General features: G+C 34.5%; 1 protein-coding gene across 4 annotated transcripts in view; it reads left to right on the top strand.

The window, feature by feature from the left end:
- Window positions 1–16,490, top strand: part of PHKB (phosphorylase kinase regulatory subunit beta) — a 219,759-nt gene that overhangs the window by 80,463 nt on the left and 122,806 nt on the right. For all 4 annotated transcript variants that reach the window (XM_041766919.1, XM_041766922.1, XM_041766920.1 and 1 more), the window contains exon 8: window positions 11,685–11,800. In XM_041766919.1, the coding sequence (XP_041622853.1) occupies window positions 11,685–11,800 (116 nt within the window). The remainder of the gene's footprint in view (window positions 1–11,684; window positions 11,801–16,490) is intronic.

Raw genomic sequence — 16,490 nt, 5'->3', positions numbered from 1 at the left:
AAGTTTTGTTTTTTGAAATCCTTGGATGAAAGTTCTTTAGAATTTAATGCACCTGCACTTGTCACCTATAACAGTATAACAGAGTCAGAAGAGGAAGCCCTCATCAATGACAAACTATATTAATATTTTGGGAGGATGCAAGGTGTAGTTCAGTCAGGAAAAAACTAATTTTTTAATTTTAATATTCCTGGGATTTATACACACAAATGATCACTGTTTTAGGGTAGAGAGGGCTTTTTCTTGAATAAGGCTAAAGGATTTGGGGCACCTGGGTGGCTTAGTTGGTTAAGCATCTGCTTTTGGCTCAGGTTATATGGGATCAAGCCCCTCACTATCTCTCTGGTAGCGAGGAGCCTACTTCTCCCTCTTTTTTCTGCCCCTCCCCTCATGTTCACTCTCTCTCAAATAAATAAATAAAATCTTTTTAAAAAATAATGCCAAAGCACTGAAAGGATAATTGGCTTTTCTTTTGATGTTTACAGATGTGTAAATATATGCTTTTTTCAACAAATATTTCTGGTGGACCTCTCATGTATAAGAAACTATGACACATAATGGGATAAAATGGTGAAAAGATAGCTCATCTAAACTTGTCAAATCAGTTTTTCTCTTTTAGGAAATTTCCTCATCCGGTTAATACCTGAAGACAGTGTAGGAATTATATGTGGGTGAAGCAGTGGAAAAAGGTGAAGCAGTAATACGTAGAAATCACCAAACTTGAGAAAGAACATAGATTATTTTAGGAACTGGAGAAAGGTTCACTTCCAAGTTTTGGGGAACAACCAGAAAGAGAATAGAGCACCTGTCTGGAAAGGTATTTGGTTATGTTTATGTAAATGTGATCATACAATTGAATAAGCTCATTGTTTAGCCTCACTCCAAATATATGATATGTAATATAGGTAAACTTATAACAAAATTTATTTATAAAAAAAAAAAAACCAACCAAGTAACCAAGCACAAATGAAAGAAAAGGAGATTCCTAGATGCCAGAAATGAAGAGAAAATGAGCAGATTAGCATTGATCTGGTGATACGGGTAAGCTCATGGACCTAATAGATTCAGATATATTCTATCACTTAGCTGTTATAGTTTCTTAACAAAGTACCCCCAAATTTAGTGTCTTATTTATAACTTTTATTCCCTACTGGTCTACAGAAGGGCTAGTCAATTCTGCTGATTAGCCGGTTTTGCTTGGTCAGCCAAGACCAGCTGAGCTCACTCATGTACTTTATGGCTAGTTGACAGATTGACTTTTTTTTTTTTTAAGATTTTATTTATTTATTCATGAGAGAGAGACAGGCAGAGGGAGCAGCAGGCCCCATGCAGGGAGCCTGATGCGGGACCTGATCCAGGGACTACAGGACCATGCCTGGGCTGAAGGCAGGCACTCAACCACTGAGCCACCCAGGCTCCCTGACAGGTTCACTTCTGATTTAAGATGGCATCTTAAGCCATCTCTGCTCCACATGGTCTATCATTGTCCAGAAAGGAGCTAGGATTATTCTCAAGGGAAAATTAGAAATCTGAGAGACCAGGCAGCCCAGGTGGTTCAGCGGTTAAGCGTCTGCCTTCAGCTCAGGGCGTGTCCCTGGAATTCTAGGATCAAGTCCCACGTCGGGCTCCCTGCATGGAGCCTGCTTCTCCCTCTGCCTGTGTCTCTGCCTCTCTCTCTCTCTCTCCTCTCTCTGTGTGTGTCTCTCATGAATAAATAAATAAAATATTAAAAAAGAATCAGAGAGCAGATGCATATGAGGCCTCTTGAGGCCGGCTCAGAATGGGCAACCCCTCACTTCTGCCACATTGTGCTGACCAAAAAGTAAGTCATGTGTCTGACCTCTTGTTGGAAGGAACTATTTCAAAAGGTCTAGATAAAGAGATGGATAGAGGATTAAGTCCATTTTTGTAATTGCTGTACCATAGATCTTGTGGGCCAAGGTTGGAGTTTTTAAAATAAGGTCACATTGGAACAAGAGATGTTGCCTTGGGCTCATTCAAGATGAAATGTTACATGTGAATTCTATGCATGAACTTATAAAGAACTGTCCTGTCTGGAAGGAGAACCAAAAAACCTCAGTTCTGGGCCAGAGAATAGAAAGCTACTATTGTCTAGGACCCTAGATTGAAACCTTAAGCCTGTGCCATATGCTGATATGGGATCTGAAACAAAGATAAAATTGCTTTTTAGGTATGTATTCACAAATGAAAACCTTTCCTGAAATGAATTAAATAATAAAAATAATAATTACAAGTGATCACAAATTACATAGGAAATTATTCAAAACAACCATGTACAGCAGATAGGAAAGCTTGCACTCCACGAATTTAGGTAAGAGAACTATTTGAAAATGACTCTAAAATAAAAATGTTTTAATTGTTAAATATTAATATTATAGAGATAAAATAAGAATATAAAAGAATGAAAAAAATATAAAAGAATGTATGAAAAAGAACCAAAAGTGTTTACTAGAAATAATGATTACAAACCACTAAAAGGTTAGTGATAAAGAGCAGATGGAACAATGTTGAAGAAGGAATTTATGAACCGTAAGATAGTTTTGGGAGAAGAGATGTAAAAAGACAGAAAATAGGATAGCAGGTTTAAGAGTAATAGAGGATAGAATGAGAAGGTCTCAAATATGCTTCATAAGAATAAAGAGTAAAGAAAATTGAGGAAAGGCAATATTTGAATAAGTAGTGACTTGATCATCAGAATTGAAGAAAACATGAGTCTTGCACAGAATAGATAATAAATTCTCCCCTCCTCTGCACCCTTTCCCCAACCAGAAAGGCCCTCAGGAATTATAGAACAAGTGATAGAGGAAGACTGGGTCTCTAAATGACATTGTAGAACTAAGCTACAACTCTAATCTGTGTCTTAGAAGATTTAAAAGTTGTTTTTTTTTTTTTTTTATGACTTGAAACAAAATAATAACACTCATATGGTTAAAATGCACAACTCTTTTGTTTATAACTCTAACTGAGAGAAAGCCCCTATGTAGTGCTGCGCTGGGGGTTGTAGCTGAGGACAGGGTAATGAGCTGTGACTATAGGGGATAGCTTATATATAACAAGCAGGGTGGAGTTAACAAGGTTTTGTAGTCTCCCTGTGTACTGGCTAATTTGAATAATCATGAGGGCCCCGGGTTCTGTGTCTCTATTTTTATGGTATCTAGTCCTAAAGTACTTACATTAAGTGCATAATACACAGAGTATAAGAACCCAGTAAGCAAAATGGCTGGGATAGGAACTTAATCAGTACTTAATCTTCTATCATATACAAGAAGAAGTGACCAGTCTCTATCCAGAGCCTCAAAACTGAGATAAGACCACATTAAAACAAACAAATGAATAAACAAGACTATATCACACATAGAAAAAATATACTGTACAAGAAATCAGTTACAGCTTAAAATGACATCATCATATTGCAGGGGTGGGGGGGTCTTTTTACAGCAGTCTTTTTTTTACCCCATGTACTTAAGGTAAAGTTATAAAAAGGGTTATTACTTAATGATTAAGGGAACATTTCACTGGGAAGATAAAATAGTACTGCACAAACCTAACAGTATATCCTCAAAATATTTAAAACAAAAATTTAATAGAATAGGTAGGAGATTTTTAACTCATTTCCCTTAGAATATGATGAACCATGGAGACAAAAAATAAAAGTTATGATATAGATTATTTGAATAGCACAATTAGTCTCATCAAAACAATATAAAGACTAAATGAACAACACAAACAAGTGGATATCTTCTCTGACCATGTTAAAATTTAAAAGTCGATAGGTAAAAGATGTCCACTAAATAGCCTGTGTTTGGAAACTAAAAATATACACTTCTGTTTTATGATTTTGAAGAGTAATGAAAATGGAAATTGAGAAATAACAGAATTGACAATGAAAACACTATGCACCAGTACTTGTGGAATGTAGCTGTGAAGTGTTGTTAGTAGGCAATTTTTAGCTTTGAATGCACATATTAGAAAAGAGTTAAATGATGAAAAACTAGCAAGTTAAGTATCTTGTTTTTACATTCAAAAAAAATACTGTAATAAACATAAAGCAAGTAGAAGGAAGAAAGTAATAAAGATAAAAATAGAAAAGAAAGTAATAATGCCAAAAGAAAGAATTATATAACATATGAAGTTAGAATAGGGATTGTCAGCAAAAGCAAGAACTGTATTTTTTTATTTATTATTTTTAAAGATTTATTTATTTATTTATTCATGATAGACACAGAGATTGAGAGAGAGGCAGAGACACAGGAGGAGGGAGAAGTGGGCTCCATGCTGGGAGCCCGACGTGGGACTCGATCCTGGGACTCCAGGATCGTGCCCTGAGCCAAAGGCAGGTGCCAAACCACTGAGCCACCCAGGGATCCCCAAGAACTGTATTTTTTTAAAGGTTAATAAGTTAAACCAATCTCTTAGCAAATCTTGCCCAACAGAAAAGGAATATTTAAACAGATGAACAATATTAGGAATGAAAAGGAGAATATACCTACAAATAAGTAGATATTTAAAGAGAGAGAATATACCATAATAAATTATTTGGCAATAAATATCAAAATGATCACAAATGGAATGTGTTCTAGGAAAATCATAAGTTACTGCTATAAGATGATTTGTGTCCCCTTTCTACTTCCTACAAATTTATATGTTAAAACCCAAAGGCCCCCTGTACCTCAAAGTGTGGTCTTATATTGAAATAGGATTGTTGCAGATGTATTTGGAGGTAAGGCCTTTAAAGAGGAAAAGTTTAAATCAGGCCCACAGGGTGAGCCTTAATACAATCTGACTAGTGTTCTTATAAGAGGAAGAAATTGGAACATGCAAAGAGACACCAGGAGATCAGAGGGAAAACCATGTGAGGACAAAGCAGCAAGAGTGTGGCCCACCCGTAGATCAAAGAAAGAGGCCTTAGAAGAAACCAAACCTCTGACACCCTGATCTTAGTATAGGGCCTCTATAACTGTGAGAAAATAAACCAATACCAGTCTTAGGTATATTGCTATGATAGCCCTAGCAAACTAATACAGTCACTAACCTAAGAAATAGAAAAATAAAATAGACCTATATTATGGTGTTTCTTAATCTTTTTATTATTGTTGTTGTTACCCTCAAGATGGGGGGAGAATAAGTTTTCTGTAATGTGAAAAGTTAGGGAATAAGATTTTTGTCAAGGTAGAGTTGAGTATTCCAGGGCCACACCCTATTGTAATATCTAAGACTTTTTCTTTTGCTTCCGAGAAGTAGTTCTCACCTCAGGAATGCATGATCCATAGTCTTTGACAAAAATAATTGTCCAAAATCTTTCCATTCCCCCTTAACTTCTTCAGAAAAAGAACTGTTTGGCTAGTTTTATAGGCAGATCTTACCAAAGCTTAAAGGAAGAGGTAATTCCTAAATGATAAAACAAGGAAAACTCCCCAGTAAGTTTTATAAGGTTGCTCTAGTTTTATACAACTTGACAGAGGTAGTATGAAAAATCAAATTCTTTTAAAAACATTTGTAGGTCATTTAACCATTCATTCAACAAATTGATTGGGTTGCTGTTATGTAGAAATTACCATTCTAGGCACTAGGCATACTGAGTGATGAAGACAGACAAGGCACCTCCTGCCTTGTAGAAATTACATTTTAGTTGTGAAAATCAGCAAAATAGAAAAAAGATAAGATTCAATGTAGCAAATTCAAATGGCATGGTCTGATAGAGAATGACAAATATACTACTTTTGATTGAGTGGGCAGGGAAGTTTTAAAATCCTAAATTTCAAACCAACTCCAGTTGGCAGGGGGAGAGCAGAAAAAGAGGAAAGGTGGAAAAATGAAAATGTGAAATGAGTCATGGTTAACATATAAGTTACATTTGGCAACAACTATTAGAAAACCCAGCAAAGAGTGGTTTCAACAGATACAAGTTTTATTTCATGTACCAACATTTTTAGAGATTGTAAGGCCTGGGCTTTAAAATAACTGATCAATGTCATCAAGGATATAGACTTCTTTTTCTCCAATTCTGCCATTTTTAACATGGGACATTTATCCAAATAATCATAATAAAGGCCCTATTCTTCTAGATATCATGTTTACACTAGTAAGTGAGAATTGGGAAAGAAGAAGGGACTTTAAAAAGTTTCTAGAAGACTGACCTTGTGACTTTGGCCTAATCTTATTGGCCAGAACTTGGTCATGAGTTTTTTTTTTAAATATGGAGGGCACTTTGACAACATCTAGTGAAGTTGAAAGTGCACTTAGTCTACAATTTAGCAATTCAACTTTCAGATATGTATCCTAGATCAGAGCCTTCCTGCTATGATACCACAGGCAGCTTACAGATAGGCCCAAGAACTGAGTCCTTCATTCCAAAGGCGTATATGCCACCATCCAGGACAGTTACTTAAGTGTGTTGTACAGATACTAGATCTGTGTGTGCTATGTTGTCAAAATGGTTGGGAAGCTCTTTTTTAGAAACATACTAAGATGTTCATTGCAACAGTGTCACATAAAACATTTATTACAGTAGAATTCCAATTAATAAATAAAAGTATAAATAGGGAAATAGAAAATAACCTTTAGGCAAGAACTATGATAATAATTACTGTAAACAAGATTTACTGACAGAAGCTAAAATTATTGGGTGAAATCGGAAAAACAATTTATGTAGTCTTAAAGCATTGCCGTTAATATATTTATTAACTACAAATATTATTAAGGTGGAATCTTAAATTATTGTTTTTAGATCTCTTTTTAAAATATCCATTCAGTGCTTTACATTTCCTTGTACACATAGTTTTCATTGTGTCCTACAAATTTTTAAAAGTTGTGTTTTCATTTCAAAATATTTTTAAATTTCTCTTGAGATTTTTTTCTTTAGTTTTTGTTTTTTAGCAGTATGGTGTTTAATCTCCACATGTTTGGGGATTTTCCTGTTACCTTTTTGTTATGGATTTCAGGTTTAATTCAATTGTGGTCTAGGAGAAGACATTGTATGATATATATTCTTTTGCATTTGTTAAAGTGTATTTTTTGGCCCAGAATGTGTTCTTTCATGGTGAATATTCCATGTAAACTTGAGAAGAATGTGTATTTTTATGTTGTTGGGTGGACTAGTCTATAGGTGTCAGTTGTTTCCAAGTGACTGATGGTGTTGTTGAGTTCAACTATGTCCTTACTAATTTTCTGGCTGTTGGATCTACCTACTTCTGATAGAAGAGTGTTTAAATCTCTAACCCTGATAGCAAATTAATCTATTTCTCTTTCCAATTTTACTAATTTTTGCTTGACATAGTTTGATGCTCTGTTAATTGCATACACATTAAAAATTCTTATGTGTTCTTGGAGAATTAACTCCTTTGGAATTCTGTAATTCCCTTCTTTACCCTTGGTAACTTTACCCTTGGTAACTTACCTTGAGATCTGTTCTATCTGAAATTGTTGGGCAACCCTCTTGGGTCCCCTCCCTCATCAGGAGCTTTGTACTATCACTTTACTATCGCTCAATAAATTTTGCTTTGCTGCCCATCAACAAACAAACAAACAAACAAACAAAAAAACCAAAAATGAAATTATGTAGCTATTCCAACTTTCTTTTGATTAGTGTTATCATGGTATATTTTCCTCCATTCATTTACTTGGTAATCTGTTTGTGTCTTTATATTTAAAGTTGGTTTCTTATAGCCAACATATATAGTTAGGTCATGTTTTTTTGATCCACTCTTGAAATTTCTGTCTTTTAATTGGTGCATTTAAACCATTGACATTTAAAGTGATTCATGGGGAAAAAAATATAAAGTGATTCTTGATATAGTTGGATTACTCTCTACCATAGTTGTTACTGTTTTCTATTTGTTGCCCTGTTGTTTATTTTTGTATTCCAGTCTTTTTTGCCTTTTGTGGTTTTAATTGAGACTTTATGATTCTGTTTTCTCTCCTTTCTTAGCATATCAGTTATACCTCTTTTTATTTTTTTAACTTGTTACCCTGGAGTTTGCAATATATATTTACAGTTAATCCATGTCCACTTTCAAATAACACTGTACTACTTTGTGTACGGTGTTTTATAATAACAACCCTAATTCCTTCCTCTCAGCTCTTGTATCTTTGCTGTCATTAAAGTAAAGCACTACTCATTTTTTACTCATCTTCACTTATGTATAAACGTACACATAGATATAAATGTACATAATCAATTACATTGTTGCTGTTTATTATTTTGAACAAACTATTATCTGTTAGATCCATTAAGAGTAATAAAAATACATTTTTTAATTCACCTTTCTTCTTTCTTTCTTTCTTTCTTTCTTTCTTTCTTTCTTTCTTTCTTTCTTTCTTTCTTTCTTTCTTTCTTTTTAAAGATCTATTCATTCATGAGAGAGAGACCAAGACACAGGCACAGGGAGAAGTAGGCTCCCCACAGGGAGTTCAATGAGGGACTTGGTCCGGGACCATGGGATCATGCCCTGAGCAAAAGGCAGAGGCTCAACTGCTGAGCCACCCAGGCATCCCCACCTTCACTTATTTAGATCTGAGTTTGTCATATTATTTTCCTTCTCTCTAAAGAACTTTGAACATTTCTTTCAAGACAGGCCTACTTGCAACAAATTCCTCAACTTGTTTACCGGAAAACATTTTTGTTTCTCATTCATTCTTGAAGGATAATTTCCCAGGGTACAGAATTCTAGGTTGATAGTTTTATTTTTGTCTCAACACTGATTTCAGTATTTCATTCTCTTCTCACTTGGATGTTTCTGAAAAGAAGTTGAATATAATTCTTAGCCTTGTTGTGCTGTAGGTAAGGTGATTGTTTACTCTGACTTTTTTCTGGATGGTTTCTTTATCTTTGATATTTTATTATTTGAAAAGGATGTGCTGAGGTATAGTTTTTTCAGGCATTTATCCTACTTAGTTTTCTCTGAGCTTCCTGTATGTGTGGTTTGGTATCTGACTTAATTTGAGGGAATTCTCAGTTGTTATTGTTTGAAATATTTCTTTTGTTCCTTTTTTTGTCTTTCTTCTCATTCTGGTATGCCTATTATATGCCTATTTAATATTACATTGAATATTCTGTTCTGTGTTTCTTCATCTTTGTTTCTTTGCTTTTCAGTTTTCAAGGATTCTGTATATATAGCCTCTACCTGAGATTCTTTCCTCAGTTGTGTTGAGTCTCTGATAAGTCCATCAAAGTCATTTTACATTTCTATTTATAGTATTTTTTTGTATTAGCATTTTTGAGGAGTTTGTTCTTAGGATTTCCATCTCTCTGATTACATCGCTTACTACTACTTGATTCAACAGATTCCATATCATATTAGTCATAGTTCTTTTAAATCTAGTCTGGTAGTTCCAACATCCCCGTTACGTGTAGGTCTGATGTTTACTGTGTCTCTTTAAATTGTGTGAGGTTTTTTTCTTTTTGATATGACCTGTAATTCTTTCTTGATAGCTGGACATGATGTTAAAGGAATGGTTATAAATAGGCCTTCAGTAATGTGGTGAGATACCAGGGGAGGGAAGCAAGACATTCTGTAATCCTATGGTTAGGTCTAGTCTTTTAGTTAGCCTATGCCTCTGGACTGTGAACTTCACAAGTATATCTCATTTTTTTTCTTCTCCCCTTAGGCAAGATAAGATAGTTCTAGTAGGCTGGAGTTGAGTATTTCTCATCCTCATGTGAAAGGCTAGAGCTGGCTGGAATTAGGTATTTCCCTTCCCCAGGTCAGTTAGGGTCTAATACCCCAGTAGGTCAAGATCTGGTTAACTGTTTCCCACAGTTAACCAGAGGTGGGAGGCCATAATAGAGGTGAGGCCTTGTTATAAAAAACAAAGTGTTTCAATGTAGAGACTTCCCCCACAATCTGAAAGTGGAGTGTTCCTATGAGACCTTTTATTATCCCGACTTTCTGGAAGTTTGAATTTTATCACTTTGCCTTTACAAAAAACCTGCATTAGTACAGTAACAGCTTTTTTTTTTTTTTTTTTAAAGTGAAAATCCTCTTTGAATTTCTTTCAGGTAGTGAAATCAGGTAGTAATGTAGGTCTTCTGTAAAAGTGAACTAGCATAACATGAACTCTAGAAAGCATGGATACTTTTTATTTCAAAATGGTTTCTTTTCTACTTCCCTTGCTGAAAGCCATGGGGGATTTTCCTAAGACATTTTTTATGGGAACCTGGTGGAGTTTTTGCCAATAAATCTCAATATTGTGGGGAGCTCCTTATGACTAGGTCCTCCTAGAGATGTTAACTCTCAGAGTTTTAACTCAATTTTTAATGGAGCCTCTAGCAGTTCAATCACAGTTCAGGTTTTACCACCCCAGCACTGGTTCCCAAGGTAACTTCTGCTCATGAGTCTCTGTTCCAGGAAGCCACTGGCCTGTATTCACCTGTGGGTCTCTCTAGTCTTAGGGGAGCAGTATGCTCTGTGTTCCCCCCACCACCACTTATGAATACAAGAAAAGTTGTTAATTTTTCAGTCTGTTTAGCTTTTTATTTGTTAGGATGGAATGGAATAGCAATTTCCAGGGTCCTTATTTGTGAAACTAGAATGTAAATGGTATTTTAGGTTTCCTCACAGGGCCTGTTAGCCAAAAATGCCTTTCCACCCACCTTTTATTATACCATTTAGGCATTCTGAGCAGACTGCCTTACTTGGGCCTAGCACTGTCCTAAAATCCTCCTAAGAGGAGGAAAAAACAGGAATATGGATCATATACTTAAGAAGTTTGTTATGAAAGGAAGAAGGACTTAGAAGTTTTCAAATCTTTAAACTTAAAGAATTGACAATGTATAAAGTATTTTCTGTATGTATTATAGAATCTAAATAACTCTAAAGACAATAGAAAAGCTGAGGATCCTGGATTTTGTGAAGATGGACCAAGATTTTTCTACAGGCACATTTCCTTAGGGTATATAAGCAATTTAGCAAGAAATTGACAAAGCTGGGGAGACCCTCACTAATATTCAAAGTAAAAAGAAAGTTTACTGTAGTTATATGATGGTTCACTCTTGGGTAAGGAAGTTATGGGTTATTTGTTATTTGCTTTCTATATTTACTTTTGAGAGTTTAAATTTCATCAGTTGTCTGAAATATATATAAGGAAACTGTGACTCTTGGGCTGTTGGTTGGAATCCATCTCTTATCATAAGCTTTGAGTTTGTAAGAATGGATATCGATAACTGTAGGAAAGACCAGAAGGACATTAGATTCCAGGATTAGTAGACTTAAGACTCCAGGTTAATCTAATGAGTGAGTTAATGGGCTGACTCATTTCAGAACTGATAAATACCTCTTTATCTCCAAGGTTTTAGACTTATTTAACATTTCATATGAATACTTCAGATAACAAATATTATCTAGTATAAAACAATATATTTTTCTTAATTCTCAGGATACCCAGTTTCCATGAACAGTAATAGATACATCGCTGAAAAATTATAGTTGGAGCATTGACAGGAATTAAATTTTATTTTTGTATTATATGTTAGGTTCTCACTTTAGGCTTTATATTAGAAAACCCAGGTATGACAGTATTCATAGTAATATAATAATCATAGGAAATTGAACATGTTAAGAAAGTGTTGGTAGCAAGTGTGTAATTGGAATTCAAATGATAATCTAATTGCTCTTATCAGTATCTAAAGATCCTGTTATTCTGCATGTCCTTATGTTCTTTTCTTTTAGGTCTCTTTTATTCAGAACCTTGTATTTTGTGTAGAAAGAGTTTACCGTGTACCTGATTTTGGTGTCTGGGAAAGAGGAAGCAAATATAATAATGGCAGCACAGAGCTACATTCAAGGTAATTGGCTGATTTCTGAGTGTTTTTTTTTTTTTATTTTTTAAATTTAAATGTGTGGAATTTGTATTAGGTTGCAACTGTGATTTCTATGTTAGTTTTCATCTCTTTTTTTCTTATGTATGATACAGATGAAATTTGCCTAAAATTAAAGCAAGAGGCTACTCTCAGTGCCCCAAAACTGATGGAAGAAAAAAGCAGGGTATCTTTCCCAACTTCCCATGGTATCAGTACATGTATATAAGCCTCCAGTCCAAGGCTTGGCCTTCCTGCTCAACCAACTTTTTCTCTTTCTCCTTTTTGAAATGACATCATTTGGAAGATCAAATACATTAAAATTGCCTGACACTAAATGTATGTACATTGCACATAAAATTTCTTTCCATGTTGTAGAGCTGACTTTTTTATCCTAACCAGGTATTCACACTCTTCGTATAAAACCTAACTTAAAAAAAAATAAAAAAATAAAAATAAAAAATAAAAATAAAACCTAACTTATTGTTTCCTGTAGGAAGTGTGATAAACATCTTGCATTCTGGTTTAGTGGGGTTGCTAAAGAAAAATAAGCTGATGACTGATGTTAGTCGTGTATGGATTTCCTTTACTCCTTAAAGTTAGGGAAATAGCTTTAGTGACTGACTGCACCTTTCAAATATCCAAATTTTATGCCTGGGAGGTTATTTTTTAACTGAAAAGTATAGCTCAATTACACCTAAATAAAATACCTAAGAATAAACTTAACCAAGGAAACGAAAAGACCTATGTTCCAAAAACTATAAAACACTGATGAAAGAAATTGAAAATGACACAAACAAATGGAAAGATATCCATGATCATGGATTGGAAGAACCAATATTGTTATACTGTTCCTACTACCCAAAACAATCTGCAGATTTAATTCAATTTCTATCAAAATTCCAATGACATTTTTCACAGAACTAGAACATTAATCCTAAAATTCGTATGGAACTACAGAAGACCCCAAATAGCCAAAACAATCTTAAGAAAGATGAACAAAGCTAGTGGTATCACAATTGCATATTTCAAGATATACTATAAAGCTATAGTAATCAGAACAGTATATGGTACTGGCACAAAAATAGAGCTCAATAGAACAGAATAGAGAGCCTAGAAATAAACCCACACTTATGTGATCAATTAACCTGCAACAAAGGAGGCAAAAACATACTAATGGAGAAAAGACAGTCTCTTTAACAAATGGTGTTGGGAAAACTGGACAACTACATGCAAAAGAATGAAATTGGACCAAAATTTCTTATACTGTACACAAAAATAAACTCAAAATGGATTAAAGACCTGAATATGAGGCACCTGGCAGTAGCATATGCCTTTGGCTCAGATCATGATCCAGGGGTCCTGGAATCGAGTCCCGTATCAAGCTCCCCGTGAGGAGCCTGCTTCTCCCTCTGCCTGTGTCTCTGCCTCTCTCTGTGTCTCTCAGGAATCAATAAATAAAATCTTAAAAAAAAAAAAAATCTAAAAAAAAAAAAAAAGACCTTAATGTGAGTCTTGAAACCATAAAATTCCTAGAAGATAACCCAAACAGTATTTTTTTTTTTAAGATTTTATTTATTTTTTCATGAGAGACACAGAGAGGCAGAGACAGGCAGAGGGAGAAAGCACAGTGAAGGAAACCACCAACAGAAAGGCAACCTATAGAATGGGAGAAGATATTGCAAATGGCCTATCTGATGAGGGGTTAATATCCAAAATATATAAATAATTTATACAGTTCAACATCAAGAAAACAAAGAATGTGATTAAAAAATGGGCAGAGGACTAGAAAGGACATTTTCCAAAGAAGACCTGTAGAGGCCAATAGGCACATGAAAAGATGGTCAACATCACTCACTATCAGGGAAATGCAAATTAAAACCACAATGAGATATCATTCTACACCTATCAGAAAGGCTAAAATCAAAAACACAAATAAGTGATGAGGATGTGAAAAGAAATAACCATCATGTGCTGTTGGTGGGAATGCAAACTGAGCTCTATAGTGAGCCATTATAGAGAATAGATAAAGGTTCCTCCAGAAATTACCCAATGGGTAATTCCACTATTAGATATTTCCCAAAGAAAATGAAAACACTAATTTGAAAAGATATGTACACCCCTGTGTTTATTGCTGCATTGTGTACAATAGCTAAACTATGGAAGCAACTCAAGTGTCCCATCGATAGATGAATGAATAAAGCAGATATAGTGTGTGTATATTTTATATATATATATGTATTCTATTACGTATATTATATCTGTATATATTTCATTATGTATATTATATATGTATATATTATTATATATGTATGTATTCCATTACATATATGTTATATATGTATACACATGGAATATATATAATGGAATAATATATATTATATATACACACATATATAATGGAATAATACTCAGCCATAAAACAGAATGAGATCTTGCAATCTATAACAACATGAATGGAGCTAGAAGGTATAGTGCTAAGTGAAATAAGTCAGGCAGAGAAAGACAAATGCCATATGAGGAATTTACCAAACAAAATAAATATAAAAAGAGAACAAACAACCTAAACTCGTAAATACAGAGAACAAACTGGTGGTTGCCAGGGGAAAGGTGGTTGGGGGATGGATCAAATAAAGGGAATTAAAAGTTCACATATCTTTTAATTTTTTTTATTTTTAATTTTTGTTTTGAGTAGGCTCCCTACCCAACATGGGACTTAAATTAATGCCCCTGAGTATAGGAGTTGCATGCTCTACTAACTGAGCCAGCCATGTGTCCCAAGAGTATACATATCTTTTTTATTTTATTTTTTTAGAGAAGGAGAGGGGAGGGGAGGCGGAAAAGAGAGAGAGAATATTAAGCAGACTTGATGTCCAGCATGGAGCCTGATGCAAGGCTGGATTTCACAACCCTGGGATCATGACTTGAGCCACAATCAAGAGTCAGATCTTTAACTGACTGAGCCACCTAGGTGCCCCAAGAGTATCTTGATGAGTACTGAGTAATATATAAATTGTTGAGTCATTGTATTGTACACCTGAAACTAATATTACACTGTATGTTAATTATACTTGAATTAAAATGAAAAGTATAACTCAGTTAACTAGTCTTACCCATTTCAAACTAAAAGATTTAAGATTTAAAGGGTATCATCTATAGGTCAACTTAGATCATTGGGACTTAAATGAACTAGAGAAACAGTTTAGGAAATACTGGTTAAGAGGATGTACTTTTTTGAATAGAAGGACTAAACATACACAAAAAATTAAGCCAGTATAAGATACTCAGTAAGCTGAAAACTGGCCCTAGATCACTAGCTATATAATATCCCCATGCCTCAGTTTCCTCATCTACAAAATGAAGACAATAATTGTTTCTACTTTATAAAGTTGTAATGATAGAGCTAATATATACAAATCATTTGAATACCTGGGCAGAAGTAAGCACTAGAATGCAAGTGTACTCACACATTTCAGAATATGTTAACAATTATTGAAACAAAGAGGATTTTTCTCTTAACTCTGGGAAACTAATTTATGCACATTTTCCCATAAGTTTTATGATTTATATGAGACATTTTGAAATATAGAGTGGAATAGTAGCAATCAGGGAAGAAGTCCGTGAAATAGAGAAATGATTTGTAGGTAAGTTCAATTCAGGCATTAAATTCTGACAATACTAAAAATAGGAAAATAAATAGGAAGTTATTTTTCAGCCATCATTCAAACTGAGTTCTTAACACTCCAGATTATCAGTCAAATTATAAGAAAGTGGATCTAATTAGAAAAGATGATTTTTGAAAATGTACTTTTTCTGTATTTATGATTTATCAGCCCCTTCTCTGATTTTAATAACCATTTAGTATATTCCATTGTGAACCACTGACATTTTCATTACAAAATATTTGCAGTAGGGGTTTTTCTCTTTACAAAAACTGTAGTCAACTCAGGAAGAACCTTGGGTAAAAGTTACCATTAGCCCTAGAAAGGGTTTAGAGGGTCTAGAGGGTATTAGAATGTCCCCAGTGAACAAACACAGAGGCTCCAAGATGTTTTTCATGTACCTAAGATGTCATTCTTTACATTGAATCACTAAATATTTTCTTTCAGAACTCAGAAGATCATTATGTGGTGTTCTTTGCTATTTTTTACATGGAAAATCAATCTTAATTTGTGGTGGTCAGTTTTATTCAAATGGTTAGGAAATGAAGTTTGCCATTTAAATTTGGATGATGGGTTTTACACATTTAACATTGATTTCCTAATTTTCTTTTTCTTTTTTGGGGGGTTTTTTTTTTTTTTTTGATTTCCTAATTTTCTATGGTGTATCACTTTACAGTTCCTCTAAAGAACTTTAAGCTTTTTTTCCCCCAAACATTTCTGAACTCAGATCTCCACAAGCATGTTTTGGATGTATCATGTCAGGTGTCAAAAGGGTCTGTTTTGAAACTACAGGAGAACTGAGCCTCATGGTACTCATGGACTCAGTGATGACAACAGTGGTAGGAGGCTGGTAGCCTAGCCTCTATGTACGCGTGGGCAGTAGGATGTAGGCCTGCCACTAACCAGGGACTCTCTATCCCAGAACTATCTGTTCCTAGTTGGATGTGATCTTTACTACTTAATACATTGTTCTATCCTTAAACAGTTCTCATAATTTCAGACATAGACATACTGAA

The sequence above is a fragment of the Vulpes lagopus genome, chromosome 8 (assembly GCF_018345385.1).
Source record: "Vulpes lagopus strain Blue_001 chromosome 8, ASM1834538v1, whole genome shotgun sequence".
NCBI classification, from domain to species: Eukaryota; Metazoa; Chordata; class Mammalia; order Carnivora; family Canidae; genus Vulpes; species Vulpes lagopus.
Note: the sequence above shows the minus strand (reverse complement) of the source record. Positions and strands in the feature narration are given on the sequence as shown.